This window comes from Lycorma delicatula, chromosome 3 (genome assembly GCF_047948215.1).
Source record: "Lycorma delicatula isolate Av1 chromosome 3, ASM4794821v1, whole genome shotgun sequence".
Lineage (NCBI taxonomy): Eukaryota > Metazoa > Arthropoda > Insecta > Hemiptera > Fulgoridae > Lycorma > Lycorma delicatula.
Genome location: NC_134457.1, coordinates 133,696,479 through 133,717,345, shown reverse-complemented (window position 1 = coordinate 133,717,345; position 20,867 = coordinate 133,696,479). Strand labels below are relative to the sequence as shown.

General features: G+C 31.1%; 1 protein-coding gene across 4 annotated transcripts in view; it reads right to left on the bottom strand.

Moving 5' to 3' along the window:
• LOC142322019 (sodium-coupled neutral amino acid transporter 7-like) overlaps positions 1–12,025 on the bottom strand; it is an 85,112-nt gene extending 73,087 nt beyond the window's left edge. For 2 of the 4 annotated variants that reach the window (XM_075360600.1, XM_075360602.1), the window contains exon 1: positions 8,554–8,843. Coding sequence is in view for 1 of the 4 variants with exons in the window: in XM_075360599.1 (XP_075216714.1) it covers positions 11,881–11,926 (46 nt within the window). In the remaining 3 variants the exon portion in view is untranslated. Of the gene's footprint in view, positions 1–8,553; positions 8,844–11,880 lie in introns of those variants that run through there. The other 2 variants (XM_075360601.1, XM_075360599.1) reach the window with 2 other exon arrangements.
• Positions 12,026–20,867: the final 8,842 nt, after the last annotated feature.

The window sequence follows — 20,867 nt, the reverse complement described above, 5'->3', positions numbered from 1 at the left end:
ACACAATGGGCGGTAGGAGGACGGCGACTCTGGGTCTCTTTTGTCCTTGGGAATCAGCGCAAGACGCGCGGTCTTCCATCTGGTGCTAAAAGCCCAGCCTCCAGACATGTATTATATATCTAGAAGCACATGGCACCTGTATCGCTCCACAAGTTTGAGCATCTCGCCCGGTATGCCGTCGAGATCGGGAGCTATTCTTCCTTTCAGTGACCGTAGGACTCCCTCCATCGAGAAGAGCGGGAAGTCGCTCACGTAGCCAAAGTCCCGCTCGGCACGGACCGAGTAGGCTGAGAACAACATCTTAACGACGTGCTCCGCTTTAGCCTCGTCTAGTAGAGCTGGTGACCGCAAGACCCCTAATCGCCGAGTTACTATCTTGTAACCCAGCCCCCAAGGGTCTGCATTCACGGACTCCGTCAGTTCTCTCCAGCAGCGTCCTTGCTCACGTTGATGGTTCGACGGAGCCGCTTCTTTTCCGTCTTATACACAGCTGACCTGATGTTTGCGTCTGTGCGATTCCTTGTAAGTTGCGCCACTCGTCTTAGTTGAAGATACTCTCGGCGCAACCCCGCAATCTACGGTGTCCACCAGTACACTGGTCGCTTCCGGTGCCTCGGTCCTCTGTGAGGCATGGATGAGTCGCATACAGAAGCGATCAGCCTCATGGTCGAAGCAACTACGGCTTCAGCTCCAGCGTCTCCCCCCCCCCTGGTGGTGTTTCCAGAGGCTACCACTCCTGAGAAGATATTTCCTTTGAATTTTTTCTCGTCAACTTTATTGACGTTGTATCTTTTCACCAGTCGTGGGGGCCCCTTGCAAGGGGACCACCCTTCGGAGGCGAGGGAAATATCGGGTATGGTTTCCAAATATCATGGGTGGTGGAACGTCATTGTATTCCCTGTATTGAGAATTACGAGTCCAGTAGTGCCGCCATGTCCAGAATGTATTTCCCTCTGGAGTTGGTATGCGCCAAACCCCACTCCACCGCTCTGAAGTAGAAGTCCCTAGCTACCACTATCCCACCGGCGGCAGCAAGGATAACATCCTCCAGAGCGTCAACCTTCCAACGAAAATCCGCTATCGAATCATTTGGGGTGAGATAACTGCTAAAAATCGTTACTTCACCGAGCAGACCCAAACGGACTCCTCGCCTGCGCCGTGCCTCCGAACTTTGGCTCTGCTACGATTCGGAATCCATATCGCGACAATCGCGGAACCTCTGGGACTCGTCACGGTCCCGGTACTGCTCGCTGATCAGCACCAAGTCGTGGCTAGCCGACTCTTGTTTCGGTTGGCCTGTAGAACGTTGAACATTCTAACGAAGCCTTTTCTTCACCCGCTTCAGGGCTTCCCGGAAGACCTGACGCTCCCTTTTTCCGGATATGTGGGCCAATTGCGGAGCACCCACCCCTTTTTCTCGGCAGAGCATGCACCGAGGGGGCGGAACACTCCTTAGCCTTGTGATCCCCTATCCCGCACTTGTGGCACAGCCGGACCCTTACATCCACGAGCCAGATGCCCATACCCTGAAACACCGAGGGACCTGTGCCCTAGGTCTAATCTGGCAGTACACCCAGCCAATACTTATGTTGGGTAAAGTTAACAAAAAACACAGCTCATATTTGCCAAAAGAAATTGGACTTTAATGAAAAAGAACAAATGAACTTAAGTTAAATCATAATCTGAAAAAATGAAAAGAAATTATGAAACTAACATAACTTAATGATGCTAAATATATATTAGCTGAATCAGCATATGAACAATGATATTAAATGAGATTTACAATTATATATTTTTGAAATACACATTTTGACAATATACAATTTAACAACTCCTGAAAACAAGAGAACATAAAACACCTTATTTTCAATTGTAAATCTAGAAAAACATAATATCAATAGAAAAATGTAACTGGAAAACAGTTGTACTACTGACGTATACTATAATGTGACAAATAGCAATGAACGGATGTCATTAACTTAGATAATTAAATTACAATAGTTTCAATATAAAAGAGTTAATTACAATATAATCGCATTGAAATTAATTGAGCACGTAAAATAGGTTGCAGCTGAAACGATGACACAACTTTATGTAAGTCACCTGTTGTGACTGTAAGGTGAGTAAATGGGTTTTAAACTAAACATGAAATTGAAACTTGAAAGGCATAGGCATGATGAACTGAATGTTCCACAAATTTTAATGATAACATAACTGTTTAACGTAATAAGTAATGAAAAACTGAACTTGCCTGTAGCACACAAATATTTGCAAGAGACGAACTCGTGAATGAAGGTAAAAACGAATACATACAGTAAATTCCTGAGCGTAGTCCGCCGTGGTGTATCAGGAATACAGGGGTGAGAAAGGCTTCGAGGTTGAGCAAGACTGGGCGTCTGAAGTGTGTAGCAACTAGTTTGAAGAAATTCTGCTTCGCTGAAATTGTAATAAGAAGCTGGAGAAAGTTCGGCCTCGACAGAATTGACAGCTTGTAATGATTGAAGCACTTTCCACAGAGAAGTATTGTAGAATTTGAAGAATAACTTAACGAAGAAACGAGGCTGGACGAACATAGAAAACTGTGAAATCACGAGAAACTGACGAGTAGAACTAGAAAATATTTTCGACACAGGAATACCGCACCGTGTATGCGAGTATGAAGGTGATGAAGATATTAGCACAAATCTTGAGAGCGAAACGTAAAGGCGTCTTCACATTGTGAAGGTCTGGTCAACTCTGCCGAAAAGATGGCGCGAACGAAAAGAAGGAGAAACCGAGCCTAGGCAGATCTAAGAGAGTGTGTGTTGGCAACAGGAGATGTGTGCAAGTATTAGTATGTGAACGAAGCAAAAAGGGAGTGTATGAGAGCTGCAATAAATTTGCGAGAAATGAAAACACGCGGTCACTAGAATGACAGAAATCGCCGTCTGGTTGACGCCAGGGCTCGAATAGAACGAACAAATATAAACAAACAGATACACAAAGACAAGCCCAAAAACAAAACGTAGTATTAAATATATCAAGCCTGTGATAACAACATGACCCAACCCTAGCTTTGAATTCATTGGAAATACCGAAACTTTACGCATGGCGTAAACAACTTATCTTGGACTGACTGAGTAATCTGGAAGCAGCCTTCTCTCCAATATCAAATCATAATTTCTCTCTTTACCTTCCCTCTCTCATATATATATATATATATATATATCCTACCCTACTAAATGGTATTTATATGAAGGTCTGTGTGTGTGTGTCCCCCTTAGCTTAGCACCGGAATGTAGCGGAAAATCCCGATTCGTTGGTATCAATTTCTAGAGTTAAATTTCTAATTTAACTTTAGTTATATCAATTTTCATCATTAAAAAAAATATTTATACACAAGAGGTAATTAATTCTGGACATCTAATAAATAATCCATTCCGAGACGCCACCAGCTAGGTCATGTCATGAGTGGAAGTTTTTTTTTATTGTCTAACCTCCAGGAACACCGTTAAATATTGCTTCAGAGGATGAGATGAATGATTTGTAGCGTGTGTGAAAAATGCCATGCCTGACCGGGATTCGAACCCCGAACCTCCGGATGAAAGGACGATACGCTACCACTCGCGCCACAGAGGCCGGCATGAGTGGAAGTTAGACACATGTTCAGCTACGGCAGCGATAGGTTAGGAACGGAAACTTCTTCCGACAAAGAAAGAAATAGTCAACATTTCGAAACAGAAAATTTTATAAAAGAATTTTTAAACATACATCATTCCACCTAAAAGTAAGTAATCTTATTGAGAAGAAATTGGAAGATTCGTTTACTATAACCTATATATGTAAATATATTTTGAATAATGTTATACTATACATTTTTTTCTTATTAATGTTTAAAGAATATATATATATTACAAAAATATTAAAAGTTTTAATTTATTTTGGACCTGATTTTTATTTATACACTTTTTTTTAATCTCTTTGCTTTCACTACTGTACATTATAAAAATTGGGTGTTTTTTTTTTTTAATTCAGTGACTAAATGAAACGAGTGTGTGTAAAACTTTGTCGAGCAATTTAACAGTCAAGTAGAAAGCATTGTGGAGTTAATTAGGTGTTAATAATTAATTATAAATGTAATTACATTCATTAATTTATTTTATAGAACTATACGAGAAGTGGGTGGTCCATTAATTTCTGCATAATTAACATTATAAAAATATCAGTGTTAAAAAATTAATTAAGAAAATTTATTTAATTACTATGTAGAATCTATATTTCTAATAAAATATTTGAATTTTTCAATAAAATAGAATTTAAGAAAATTTTTAAATCATGCCATTCTGCTGATTTTGTCTATGAAAGTAATAACTGTTTTAATAATTCATAATATCTCAAAGATATTTCTTAAGAGATATTAATGTTTTATAAAGATAGTTTTCTTAAAATGTCAGTTCTACCAGTCTTGTAAAGCATGTGCAAAAATCACATTTTGAGTAATGATGCTAATTATTTTTTTTATTTTTAAATTTTAGCAGGATCCAGAAAAATAATCATGTATTTGTACATTTTTTAAGCATTACAGCAATCTTGAAAATATCATTGCTGATATTATTAAGAACAGTTTTAGCAGTAGGTTATTTTAATAGATGGGATGTTTTGATAAAGAACATCTAAAAAATGTTTTTGTAATGACAAGTTTACTTGTTCCTTGCAGTAGCATTTATTATGATAGATTGGCTTGTCATTGTGTGATAGAATTCATATGAAATTGTACAACTTATATGTACAAAGCTGTGTATTACATATACTCATATAACTATGCAGATACTGTGCTGATTGTTGTGGTCCTGGTAAAAGATACTAAAAATTCCACTCAGAAGCCATATATATAAAGTATCACCTTCTAATAGTCAATTTTCACTTGAGTTCATTGACATGAAACTATGTCTTAGCAGTTTTTTGGATGCTGTTTCTGTCTGGGAGTTGTTGCTCATAGTCAATTTATTAACTAAGGTGTCTGTTATGTAAAGTAACAAAATAATTGTATTTCTATAACTTTTAAATAGATAATGAATTTTTTTCTCTGAAAATTTCCTTTTTACAATAATTGTATGTGTTTGGATTCAATTCTTAAACTTTTAGAACAAATATAAGAAATACCTTAGTAGAATACATAGGTTAAAATACAAAGAGATATTGAGTAAAGTGATGTGTAAGAAAATTTATTCTAAGTTATTCTGTTTGCACTATTTTTCATTCAATCAAACATTTTTCAGTTGTTTATACTCATGAAGATATTATTACTATGATCAATATTGAAATAGTTTGTTAGATCATGACTGAAATCATTGATTGGTTCTGTATTCCTTGTATACTAAAGAAATGATTAATACTTAAAACTGTGTGAATCTTTAATAAAATTTGAAGTTTCGTTTGATGTAGGGCCTTAAAAATACTTAAACTGTAATATATTACAAAAATGTTTTACAAGTTTGCCACCCTTTAAGGAACTGTTTTTGTAATTTCTCATACAGATGTCATTTTTGTAAAAAAAATTAGACAAGTTTAATCTTAATAAAATGTTGATTAACATTCATCTAAAACTTTTTTCATGTGTTCCAACATATTTTCCAGTTAGCCTGTTCGTGGCAAATATATTTATAACATTCACTGTAGTCATGAAAGTTGAGGGGTACTCAACTGTTTTATTTTCTCCGATTAATTTGGCCTGTACCTTTTAGGCAGAAGCATGAACTAAATGATCAATTTCGAAATGTGGGGCTGTTTAACCCTTAATTACAATGCAATCGTCTGTCGGACCATAAAGGAAATTTCTTTTCCCATAATTCCTTAACAGCACAACCTGAAACGCCCTTCATCCAAATAACTTCCAGTAGTTGGGAGACAAGTGATGAAAGTAACATTGTGCACTTAGGTGTGTGTACAATTATTCATACAATAAGCGGTCTGTTGGACATAGAATAGTATTTGCATTATATTTTAGTTGGTCCATGAGACAGAGCATATTAATAGTGTGATATATTTGATAGCTGTATTTTAAGTGTTTTAAAAATTTTTTTTGTTGTATTTTTGTTTTTTATTTAGTTGATTATTTCATATAGTATATTTAGTTCAATTTAGTATTGTATGTTGTTGTATTGTATAATTAGTATGGATGAACAGGTAGGATCATCAAATACTTGCTCTAGGCAAGCATTTCTTCAAATGATAAAGCAGAAGGGGATACTGAAGGTACAAACGCAATCAGTAATTAAAAACTAACTAAAATATGAGAAAAAAATAAATTTTTCCTTGTTTATTTCATTAATGAAGTTACAAAGAGGAAATAAGAATGGAATCTGTAACTAGTGCAGGCATAAATTCAAATAATATGGATGAAGAAATTGTATGGAGAGGAGATGGATGGAACCTGCTATTATTGTAGGCAGACAAAATGCAAAAGAAAAAAATACCATCACTCAGATGGAAAAAAGAAATAGATTATTCAAATTAGTAGATTATTATGTATCATAAATCTAATGACTGACATGAAATCTGTTGTAATCAGTGTGTGGTAAGGTAATAATAAGAAATGTTGGCTCTGTTATTTATAAATCTGTTTCATAAATTGGTGTGTTTCACATAAAAGAATAAATAAAAATGAAAATATTTTATAGATTGGGTTTTTGAAGTAAATGATATTGCTCAGATTATTCAGTAATGTATAAATGCATAAAAATGTTCATACACACCACTTATTTCATGCATTAGATGACTGTAAGAAAAGAATTACTGAATTTAATGAAACCAGATTAAAAAATAAGATTAAAACATTTATTGGCTCATTTTTAGTTGTCTGAGACTGTAAGAAGTAAAAGGCTTAAAAAAATTCAAAATAACAGAACAAAATTTTACAAATTATGTAAAACAGTTTAACCTTTTATCATAAATCAAAAATGTTGTTAATTGTAAACTTCACAGTAAAGTTCAGTAAGAAGTAGTATTTATAAATTAGTAATTTTATAAATTAACTTTTTTGCATATAAAATGTAATAATGTAATTATTTGTACATATACTTTTTGCTTTTAATTATTTTATTTTAAAATATTTAAGTAATTACCACTTTAGTAGCTGTGGGGTAAAAACTATATACTGTTTCAAGAAATTTGTAATTAAGAGGGCTCTTAATTAGATTGTTAAAATCATTACAATCTATGAAATTCTGTTTAATTAGATAACAAAGGAATTTGTCTAATATCTAATTTTTTTTTATTTAATTAAAGCAGTTCAAATTATTTCAAATATTTTAAAACTGAGTAAATGAAGTCATATTTTTTTTAATTTATAGTTATTGTTTTTATATTAGCCTATTTTAATAATTTTGTTGGAATATAAGTAAATGGTTTTGGAGCACTGCATTTAGTATTTATTTTCCTAATATGTACGTTGCAATCTGTTCAACTAATGAACAATAACCAACCTCTCACGGCCTTTGAGATGAGGATAATGTGTATGTCATGTAAATGAAGTGTAGTCTTGTACAAACTCAAAACTCAGGCCAACAATTCCTGAGATGTGTGGTTAATTTAATCCCAACCACCAAAGTACACCAGTATTTACTGTCTAGTATTCAAATCCATATAAAAACAACTAGCTTTTATTAGGATTCAAACCTCAAAACCTTCAACTTTGAATAAACAACGGCTTTATGGCAACAAGTTAACCACTAGACAGTCTGATTTGCTACATTTAGTATCTGACTGAAAGAATAAAATAATTTACAGTTAACAATTAATTTTCTTTAACATTTTTACAAAACAATATTATAACAGATTTGTTAAATAATGTTCATAGTAATTCAAAGGAGTCTATTTTTGTAATATGAGGATTGCCTTACATCACCACCACACACATAGATATTCACCTACCTACACTACTGAACAGAAACATTAGATAATATTCAACATTAACATGTGCACTAAAGTTACCCATAAATTACACAGATACTAAATATGTCAAATGTTTTTCATTGAATGAAAATAGGAATGAAGTAATGATTTCAAAACCATTTAAGAATCATGAAACAAATATTCTCTTCATATAAGATCTCTTTCATTAGTCTGATCCCCATTCAGTGTGCTAAATAGTTTTGAGATAAAACAGTTGTCTCAGTCCATGGATTGAGATGAGTATTTCTTGTATTTCGGATGAACCCAATATCTTAATCTGTAGAATGAGTAGAGGCAAAGTAAAAGAAGTAACTTGTTTTAGAACTTTACTTATAAACTTTTACTTTAGTATTTTATTTATTTAAGAATTCTTAAAAAAAGTTGTGTTAAAAAATTTTTACTTCACTGCAATCTTATTAAAATGAGTTAATATGTATTTGTATTAATGGCTATCACATACACACAATTTTATTTGTTATTTTAATTTTCGTTAATTTTAGATTAGATTTGCTTTAATTGTGTTAATATATATTAATAAAATGAATTTAAATACAAACATTGCATATTAATAATGACAAATTTGATGCTAAAAATATTATATAAAAGAAAAATTATTTAAACCTGTACTATGAAGAAATGAGCTATGTCAATTTTATAACACTATTAAAATTAAACATGATTTATAATTTTATTTTTATAATTATTTGTTTATGGTAGTTAAGTAGTTTATACATTTTTATCCTGAAATTAGTTGATATAAATGAATAAAAAATAAATATTAAAACAAATAAGTAATAACTTTGGTAATTATTTACAAAGGAACCAAAAATTAAAAATGTTAACATCCCATGCTAGTCATGAACTAGCTACACTGAAACCTTTTTTACTATTAATATTCTGACCGCTTGCTGCTGTACTTCTGTAATAAGACATTGGAAGTTTGCCACATGCATTATTTTGGTATTTTAAAACAGAGATGATGAGGAGTTATTAATGAAATTACTATTTAAATAAAAAAAAAGTTTTCATTTTTTCAAATCATTTCAATTAATTTTAATTTTTTAGCTATGATGCTAGAATTTTACTGTTCTATTTTTTTATTAAAATATTTAAATTTTATCACATTGCTATAATTTTTCTAACTCTTCTTGTGTTTTTCAAGTATTTACAAGTTTGCAATGTTAAGTTTTATATAAATATTTTGATAAACTATTATTAAAAAATATTGTTGTAATATTATAGAACTAGAGTAACATTTCTTTATTGTACAAAACAAAAAATTATTTTTATTTCAGCTGATGTATTTTTTATGAAGTGACACATTTCTACAGCATTCAAAACTTTTAAATGGTGTTTGTCATGTGTAACAGATAAAAGCAAATGTTTTGTGTAATACTGATACAAACTTGTTGATATCTATCTAATGACATCTGGTGCATGTGTTCTTCTTTATAAGATAAATCAAATAATTTTTTTTTTTTTTACATTCACATGACAAGATCATAAAAATATATTTGTATTAAAATAATATATAATCAGTACAAAGCATACATAAGTAAAACAAAGATAATTATATCTTTGTGCTACTTTTTCAGAGATAGATATGGTTATAGTTTAAACTAAACAACCAACAAATTTTTAAAATTAATAAGCAATAAATATTCTATTTTTAACTATGAAATAAGGTATTAATAAAAAATAGGAAAGTTAAAAAATTGTAAGTTGCTTATTTGATTATTTCTAAGATATTAATGGTTTGAACGCATATAGAAAAATCTAATAAGATTATTATTATTTCATTTGTAATCAGGGCTATTTTAGAAGTTCAGGCAGCTGGTTTGGAGTATAATTCTATTGCCGGTGGCCAAAAATCAGTAATAAGATAACTTCTGAAGTTAGTATTAAAAACCTTTTTTGATAAATAGGTGAAATCATTTTTTTTTTTATACAGAAATGTTATCATGTGCTCAGAAAACTTTTGAAATAAACAATCAGACAAATAGTTTGTGAAGGAAATAGTAATAAGTTTTTTCCTTGGATGACTCAATAGAGTAGTGGTAAGGACTGATATTTTATTTGTACTAGTGTCTATAGTTTAATCAAATTTGGAAATTTTTTACTTAAAAGAAACAAAAGTTTTACATACATATTTATTGCAAGTAAAATGTTAATGTATCAGTTATCACTGGCTGGATCTTAAAAAATTACACATAAAATCATTTTAAAATCCTTCCATATTCAAAACATGATAATAATTTAATGACAATATGAAGTAATTAAGAGGACTTAAAAAACAATAACAATTTGTCAAGCATATTCATTAAATAAAAATGAAAAGAACTACAAGGATAAGGGCTCTGCAGCCACATCTTACATATTAAAGATGTTATTGTATATTGTGTTCAGCATAAGTGCTATCCTATTTATTTTTTGTAGATTTTACTGTCATATGTGCAATTGTGTTAGTGGGTTTTGTACCAGGTTACTCAGTTTGTTAGTCCTCATGTGTGTTTGTATAATACTTTATTCTCTATCATGTTTTTTGTCAATAGTAATATAACTTTAAATGTAGCTTCTATATAATTAATTCATAAATATCTCAATTCAGTTGGCTCGAAATGAAAACAGCAAACTTCATCATGAACATTATGGGCAGGCCATACAGCCTGTTCCAATGCGATAGACTCAACCACTCAGTCTCACAACTGCTCACTCTATATCTCTTTCTCAGCAATCCTATTTTTCTCATACCAACCATTCTGTAATCCAAACACTGAAACATGTCATTTTTACGTATAAATTTTGAAACAGTCTATTGCGATGCCACATGATTTGTTTATAACAGAATAGCTCTTAAAGTGAATCAAGAATAATCTTCTTTTATGATAAAATTGAAAATTATACTGTAATAGAAGTAACTGAAGTTCATTGATCATGAACTGTTCATGATCACTGCTTTGCAGTTCCAGAAGCACATCTGGACTGAAATTTTGAAAAACAGACTATTTATCCTATTAATCATTTTACTAATCCCTTAATCAACAAGTAATACTTGATACTCGTCAACTTAGTTCTTATAGTACTACTATTATTTCAATATGATAACATTATTAACATCGTTCTTGCAACAATACTTTGAGGTATGGCATAGCTACTTTGTCTTCAATAAATTTCAAAATTTGTAAAATATTTGTTTTTTTACTAGAATACTTTATTAAAAATGTGCTAAAATTTCAAACTAATTGGGTTCCCTCAATAATTTTATATTCTTTTATTTTATTTTTATTCATTTGAAGCAAAAAATAAATAAAATAGAAAAATAATTAGTTGTAGTTAAATGTTAACAGACAAGTGATCATTAATACTGTGTCTTTGGAATAAGTTAGAGAATTTCAGTTTTTCTTTTTTCTTTACAGTACAAAAGTTATTTTGATATGAAAAAAATATGTTCATGTATATATTAAACAATATAATAAATATATATAAATAAATATGTAGTCATAAAAATTATTATGTGGCTAGCCACATAACAAAAATTCCTTAATTTTTGTGACTAAATATTTTTATATGTTTACAATTTTAATGTTTTAACTTTAATTTGTGAATTTTTAAAAAGAAAGAGTTTTATTAACTGATGATGAGGGAACCCCTCGAAAGCACTTTTATGAAATAACAATAAGCATAAGGTAAGAAGCATTATTGAATTCTGTACTTTTGGTGATAAACTGTTTTATATTTTTGTCTTTGATATATTTAAATATATAAAATATAATTAATATTTCTCTAATATTGAATGTAATTCATGATATTTATTGTCTTTCAAATCTACAATTTAACATTAATTTAATTATTTTACACATGTTTGATGAGACCAACTTAAACAACATTATATGAACATGATATATACATTATTAAAGTCTGTTTGCAATCATTTCATTTTAGACCTACCTTCTACTAAAATGTAGCAAATGTAGTTCCTAGGAATTGAAGACATATTTCCAAATACTGATTATTTTCAAATAGTGTTCTTATAAATAAATGGTGCTGGTGTTAAACACTGCTGTCAGCTTCATGTTATACCAGTGTTTGAATGCATGACAGTGGGAGGTAACTGAGAGCCCTATTTCTAAGCTTCATATGTCCTCACTATTTTATTCTGTCCCACTTCTAAATTTGATTGAGTTCTTCTTAACTGGTTTTTAAAATGTAAATATTAAATAATTTTTTTACTTTCACTATTGTTAAGATCATCAATTGTTTTACTACAATCTCATAATAGGTTATCAATTTTTGTTTTTAATAATTTACAATAGAGATAAACATTACCTAATAAAATAAAATAAATTAATTTCTAGAGATCTATTTACAAATGATACTTAACACATTCCCAGTCAGGAATACTATAGTAGTCACTAAATTTTTTCAGTCATTCTTGTATTATACAAGCCCACTGAATAGATCTTTCTATTAACTGGGATATGACTGCAGTTGCAGTTCATAGATCTGAGTATTTATCTATAGGGTTACAAATAATTAGATTACAAAATTAAATAACCTGTGTACTTTAAAATATAATAAAATTTACAGCTAAATATCAAAACACATAAGAAACCAAAATACTAAATAAAGTTAATTTTCAATAAAGTTCATTCTCTTTTTAGTAAAAGTAAAGAAAAAATACACCAACTGGTAAAGAATATCTTTTTTCAAATGTTTAATGTAAGGGCCACATACCACTTCCCAAAAGAGTGTCCTGGGCATAATGATATCAGGCAAGTTTTCCAATGGTACTGAGTTAGCTTCGTTTTCTTCCATTCTTTATAACATTGGCGACATTTAAGGTAATAGGCTGATTGATGCTTTCATCGTTCTGGTGCAGGAATAAGTTCTTGAAAGTGAACATTTTTCAGTAATTAGCTGTTTTTCCACAACTAGTTGTCTGCAATACTTTATTTGTGTAGGCAATGTAATCATGACTTTTGTAATTTCATTATGAAATTTGAGGAAAGGCATTCCAGTTTTTGCTTTCTTTGTACAGGCAACAAGAATTGTATAATGTTAAATCTAATAAGTGAAATATTACTTTCTTACACCAGCAAATAGTTTTTCTAGGACTGGAATAGTAGGCCACCATCTGATCACACTTATACATATTTATTTTTAAACCATATGTTGTTGAGTTAAAATTGAATTCTGTAATTGGAACTGTTTCATTTATCCATGAATCCTCCTCTTATTCTTCTTCATTATTATTTACATCATCTTCATTAGCAATGTTCTCCTCAGGTTCATCATTATCATAGCCATTATTACTAACATCATTTTTATCATTATTATTATTATTGCTACTATTATCTGATCCAACTTTACTAATTAAAGTTGTATCTTCTATGATATTCATTTTAGCTTTTTCAGTTCCTGTTCCTAACTCACCGTCAATTGGTCTTCTTTGTTGATTGAATTTGCTTCCCTTCTTGTATGTATCAAACGAGAATTATAATCAGAATTACTCTCTTCAGACCTAACCATGATTCTGTTCTCTTTATCATTTTCACAGTCAGTATGGAGAGATTCATTCATACATTAGGTACCAGTTCTTCCAAATATTTTGAATTAATTTTATATTATTATTCACGTATCACATATATAATTCACTAAACACTATAATACGCAGTTTCCAAGTAAAAATATGAATGCATAATGAACAAAAGTTATAATAACAAACTCAGCCTATCTCCTCAAAACGTAATGTAAGATTATGAACAACTGTTTACAAGAAATTATTTTTGAAGCAGTGCTAACAATATATTAAATTTTCAACTGTTTCTAGTGGATCAGAAAAGAATACTGCACGTGATAATCCAGATACAAAAGGACTACTATCATAATCAGGATTTTTAAAGTGAAATAAATATTTATTGCTAGAACAGTCATAACTCTGTTTAACATGCCAGCCTAAAGTTTGTGACTGATATAGCAGTCCTGCCTAACAAGAATGCATAGAGCATTCCAACTTTTTTTTTTGATCACGAATATGTTAACATGTTATAAATGCTACAGCTTTGTAACTTCGTCATCTTATTGATAATCTGGTCTACCATTATCCCCAGACATGTCAACAGAAAAGAAAAACAAAAACCAGATATGGCATAGCATTTTTGTCTTGAATAAATTTCAAAATTTGTAATGCTAAGACTATTTTAAAAGCATACCACAGTGAATTTAGTCATTTATGCTTGGTAGATAAGTAGCTTAAAAATAAAAAAATGAAAATATTTGATACTGTGGGCATTTAGATCCATTTAAATAGTTATAAATATTAATGTCTTTGTTTTGTAAGATGTTACAATAAGGAATTTATCTATTCCTAACATGAATGATATTAGAACAGGTGTTTCTTTCTAGAATATTTCAATTGTGAAGATAAAAGTGGTAGATATAATAAATCAATAAAGTAAACAAATAAAAATAGTACAATCAGTGTATTATTTTAAACTAGGCATAGGAAAACTAAATATTTGATACTGTGGGCATTTAGATCCATTTAAATAGTTATAAATATTAATGTCTTTGTTTTGTAAGATGTTACAATAAGGAATTTATCTATTCCTAACATGAATGATAGTGATGGACAGATGAAATTGCTGGTCTGAGGGTGGCTGTCATGTCGGCAAGGAGGAAACTGCAGAAGGGCAACAGGAGATTATATCCTGAGAAGGAGAGACTGTAATTAGAGTATTGAGTAGCAAGGAAAACCTTATGTGCTGCTATTAAGACTGCCATGATAAAGGCATGGCATGACCTCCTGGAAGTCTTGAATGTGGTCCCATGGGGATGACCCTATAAACTGGTTATGGACAAGTTTGGTGGATCGACCTCCCTTATCTCTTGGGAATTCATTGAGAGCCATCCTTGAACCATATCTGGGAGTTAGACGGACTGGCAAGAGATAAGAGTCAATCATGGCAATAGACTAACCATAGAGGAACTGAGAGGTGTAGCTATGAAGATCAATCTGAACAAGAGCCCTAGACCAGATCAGATTCCGGGATCCATTATTAAAAAGTCTGTGGAGAGGCATCCGTGGACTAACCTGGATACTTTTAACGGGACGCTTGGGGAGTCCATTTCCCCCATTTTGGAGAGAATCCAAGTTAGTCCTTTTACCAAAGAAAGACAGGACATGTCTGGATAGACTATCTTATAGGCCTATTTCTCTCTTGAATACCATGAATGAAATTAATTGAATTATTTGAGAGAATGATGGCAGATCGGCTTTGGGCTGAGCTAGAAGACAGGGGCGGCTTGCTACTAATCAATATGCTTTTGTTAGGGGCAGGTCCACACTGGACGCCCTAAAACATGTAATTGGATGAGCCAAGGACCAGGCTGCAGGCACCCGACGTCGACGAAGGATACTGTTAGTGGTCTTCCTAGACGCCAGGAATGCATTTATGAGTGTCCCTTGGGTAGCTGTTATGTCCACACATAGAGAAAAAGAGGTTAGTGGATATCTGCTGAGTATCATCAACAGGTACTTGCATGGTTGGGAAATGTCCATTACCACGGAATAAGGAAATGAAAATTCAACATGTACTAAGGGGTGCCATAGGGGTCGGTTCTTAAGTTGCTCAGCCGCATCCATAATGCGGATAATTATTTCCTCACGAGAATGTATTTTTGTTTTTTATACATATTTTTCATTCATCCCCAGGCGCAAAATTCTAAAGGTGTTAGATCAGGTGATCTTGGTGGCCAGGAATGTAGACCTCCACAACCGATCCATTTCTCAGGGAGATAATGATTTAACTGAGTAGAAATGTAATGTAATATGAACGGTCGAAACAGCTGATGGTAAAGAAGGCCGCACCATACATTGACTCTGAGTTGGTGTTGAAATTGCCTTCCAGTGTTTCAGGAGGATTTAATTCTGCCCATGTATACTGCCCATGGCTTAAGTTTTTGACGCCATCTAAAGTGAAATTTGCCTCGTCGGTAAACAAAATAAAAAATCCCTTTCGGCACGCCAGAAGACGAAGGTAGATTTCACCGGTACTAAGTAGGGGATAAAAAAGATTTCCACCTTATAGTTAAGAAAAACTTCAATTTGAAAAAGTAGTACCCCGTCAAATATCAACATACAAACACAATACAAAAAATAATCATATAATAAATAAGTTTGCTAAATTTTAGATTAAGCAAGAGACATAATAGAGACACAAATATTTTAGCTTAAATATGTTTAATAATTTACTGAAACAAATATTAACTACATCAAAACAAATTTAAAGCTCTTTTAGAGCAGTGGATAAAAAATAAATAATTATTTAATTAATAAATCTAATACGAGCAATATTATAATTATGTGTTGATATATAAATTTATAATTGTTTTGTATATTTGTGTTGCTATATACTGTTAAGCAATTTATAAAATACTTTATGAGTACTAAAACTAGTTGGTTATTTGATTGTCAAACAATAATTATTAGATACTGAAGAAATAGTATGTATAGTCGCCACCAAGTAACTGCAAGCTTGGCGTGGCGAGGATTACTACCCAACGTAAAAACATGTTCCTCGCTCTTAGTAATCCACCTTTTTCAAATAATTGTTCTATTTTTAACAACAGAATGCAACAAATTTGAAATGAAATACTATCAACTAATTCTATACTGTACATTGTAAAATGTAATACTGTATGATAAAAATTATATATTACTAATTACACGGTAAATATTCTAATAGATGGTTATTACTGTAATTTTAATTACTTACTGGAAAATGGATTGTCCATTTAATTCCTCAACTAGAATGTTCTCCTCGCTGTCATCACTATCTTCAGTGTTATTGTCACTATTATCACTGTCACTACATAAAGAGAAGATGAAAGATTCTGTCAGAGAATCTGTTAATGATTCTTGGCTCCAATATTCATCTTCGATTTTTTTTAACCTTTTCACAGTAAGGTTTCCAGTGTTCGTCGCTCATCAAATTTATTTTATCTTCTTACAGTTTCTGCACTTCTGACATCTTAAGCGTTGTGTTGTGGCTCGCATTAGGTTGTTTTATCTAGGACCATACCATCTCGACTGGATTTAATTCAGAATGGTAAGTAAAGTGTAAGTCGCAGAACTTGATGCCTACTTATTTCCAGCAATTCGTCAAATTAATATCGTTTTCTGTTACTTTTGTTCGACTTAATTAGTTCATGTAATTGTGGTTTAAGCATTTGAGACAAAAATGAATATGATGTTTCTGTAGCCCAACAGTCATGTTTCTTGCTTGATGACATTGGAAGTTTTTCAGAAACGGTATTATGATACAGAGCATTATCAAACGACTGCAGACCCAGAAGCAAGATTAGGAACCCATTTCAAATAATGGACATTGAGCCCATGAAATGGGCTCCTAATGTTCATTAGGAGCCCATTTCAAATAGTTTTTAGTGTTCATGCTATCATGGCAATTGCCATTTTTTGATTTGGCTCTCCAAGTTAACATTACGTTTGGAATAAAGCCCATTTCATCTCCAGCGTGAATTATAACCAGGTGTTCACCATTACCTACTGGTAAATGAAGTCCTGCATCGCTGTCATCAGTCCATGATTTTGGTGTTGAATGAGATGAAAAACATAGGATTCTAAGTATATGATCGCATGGTTAAATTTTCTAAATTCTTTGATTGCCTGCAAATATGAAATCATTTTCTGCCTAATGTCATGTTTTTCAATTCGTTTTCTGTTTTGCGCCACTTAAAATTTAATTCTTTCAAAATTTTTTTTTAAACTAGTTTCAATTAAAATTAATTTAATTTTCAATTCATTATAGAGTTTGTTAACTGTTGACAGCTCCCCAATCTTTGATCGAAATTCATTCAGAGTTCGCCTAACCATCAAAATGGATCTTAGCCAGTAACTGGTTTAGAACGTTTCTTTGTCGGGTGATGAACAAACATTCTGGCCCCTTGGATCAAAGAAGTTCTATTTTTTCTTTTCTTAGGTTTGGAATCTGAGTTCTGGAAAGAGAGAACTGCAACTAACTGTCTTCACTGAAGTTTATTTCACACTTGTGCATAGAAATTAGATGCTTGTCATTTTTTAATTTTCCTACAGCTAAAGATTCTTTCTTCATGAAATCATACATGTTTACATTCTGAGCGCCTGCCTTAGAAGTTTTTTTTTACCTTTAACATATTTAAATTCACCCATAACTATTCGCATGTGAACAAACTACTTTAAAAAGTTTGAACCGTAAACCATGACAAAACATTTTTAAAGAATATCGTATAGTACATTAACTGACTGTGTAACAAAATACACGACACACGCCAAAAGAACCGTATTGAGAGTCAGAACCACTGAACTAAATTTTATGAACATGGAAAAGCAAAAGGGGAAACAAAAATAAAATAAAATAAAAATAGTGTTTTATATTTGAAAATGATGTTGCTTTCTTAATACTGTAAACACACAAAAATACATCACTTCGTAAACAACAGTTGCATGTTTATAAGAGATGACTAATCACAGTGTGTCAATGTGTCGGAGAAAAATACTACAGCAGTGACATATGGGCTAATCATCCAAGCTTGCCATTACGTGGCCGGCTACTGTATGACAATAAAATTTAATTAATAATAAACTTTCTTAGAAAACATCAAACTGAGCATTTCTGAAGATGTTACAAAATGGAAGTAAACAAATACAAACGACTATTGTAGTTCTAGACAACTATCAGTTAGCAAAAGAATACGAGTATTTAAACCATTAGACATCCAATGTGTCTACATTTATCCAATGCATACTCTTTATACAGAATTTGATGAAATAAAAGTTTATCTCAAGAAAGATAGTTAGATATACCTCTCTTACAAACAACATTTTTGGGAGGAGGTAACTCTTAATAATGTTTTTTTGTGAAAGAAAATTCTTACAAAAAAAATTTAAATGCTATTAGATTTCGGGTGTATTGTTATTCAACAATTAAGTTTGAGCATCATTGTTGATACTCAAAGTAAGTTTCCCATTTATCTAACAACTGTTTATCATGGTCATGTTTTAAAACGCTTTTCTAATAAACAAATTTTGATAAAGTTCCCAGGCATGTTGGGCTACTGCTAATTTCTCGATTTTCCTGGTCTTCTATATTTGCAATGAGCCAAATGCTTCTTTTATTCAATCTGTCTTTTGGTTTGCCTACATATCCTAAATTGCAATTATCTTAACAAATCAATATAAATTCCCATTCTTCCAATGAGTTTAATTTTAGCTTTAGCATTTCTGAAGAGGGCAGTTTGCTAAAATCACAGTAGCATTAAAGTTATGATTTTTTAAAATATTTTTTTATCTTGCTGCTACACAGAAAACAATATGCAATCTTTTCTGAATTTTCTTCAATCCTTCGTTTCTATTTTTTTAAAGTTAGGTAGTAGTTTTGCAATACAATTATTTGTTAAATGTTTTATAAATTGTTTTCTGTATGTTGTGAATGGTTTCATCATTGAACTCAGCTGTACCTTTAATAAAGTTCAGTTATCTGCAATAAACCTTTAGAGCAAGTGGCATCTGGTGAGCACTGTTAGTTTGTGTTGGAAGTTTCAGTGGTTTAGTTGTTTTTACTAACTTTGTGCTTTTGATAGAGATTATATAAAACAAGATTTGTTAGTATTTTTTATTTATTTTTACAGATTTTTCAAAGAAAAGTATGGTATTATTTTTGGTGGGATGGTGGGAGTGAGGAGTGTAAATGTATTTTCTTTCTGTTTTGAAGTGTGAGAAATATGAAAATATCATTCTTGGGGTTTTCTTATATATATATATATATATATATATAGTCCTACAGATAAAATTTTGTGGCTCAAAAATTTCCAAAATTACTAGATCAATTTCATTTAAATTTAGAAATGCTGTGATAGTGTATCTGAAGTTGTACATGTGAAAATTTGATGAAGATTGATTGAAACATTCTTCATTTACCCTCAATTTAATATAGAAAAAATTTGAGCAGGGCAAGTTAGAAGCATGGTTTGTTATGATGCTGCAAGTTGGAATGCTGACAATTTTTTATCTGCAGTATATATTGATCAAAGTTATTTTTTTACTTTTTTCTTGTACAATTTTAAATTAGAATGAGTTGATACTTTTTCAAAAGGAAACAAAAAGTCTGTTTTCTTGCACAGAATTGCAGAAGAAATTTTACTTTTTTAACTTTTATTTTGTAACATTGTTAGAAGTATTCATTTTATAGTGATTTATAAGTATTATTTGTTTGTCAATTAAAATTTCTTATTATTTTTCAAAATTGTTTTTGTGTTTTCTTGTTTTCCTTATCATTTGTTAATTTTTAAAATCAGTTTTTTTAGTAAACATCCATGTGAAGGTGACCTTCATGGTTTAAGTGTACTAATTAACATTTAAAATAGATACAATAATTAATTTTTTAAACTGTACAATTAATTTTATTTTGACATATCACTTGGCATTGGGTATTGCCTGCTGTTTTTCTGTTACATAAGAAAATAAAAATTTTATGTTCATAAAGCATATAAAAAAAGTACACTGGACCTAATTATATTTTAAATAATCGTTCTATGTTATTTTTATAAAACAATATTAATATTGTAGTATCGTAGATTGAATTTTATTGTTTCCTTGATTATATTTATTGTTTGATAGCAGCTATTTTATAAGAACTTTTTTTTATATTAATTTTGCATTTGTACATAACTAACTGTATTAATGTCATTAATACACAAGTTACATTTCTCCTGTAATATCAAAACATGCAAAGTATTATTTTTTTCTGGATGAGCCCAAGTTAGTTTTTTATTTCAGTTGTTTTAGTTTTATCATAAGAGTAATGTAATACATATCACCATAACCCACATTAAATGACATAAAGAGTTAATTTTGGGATTATATTTAGAATTATACT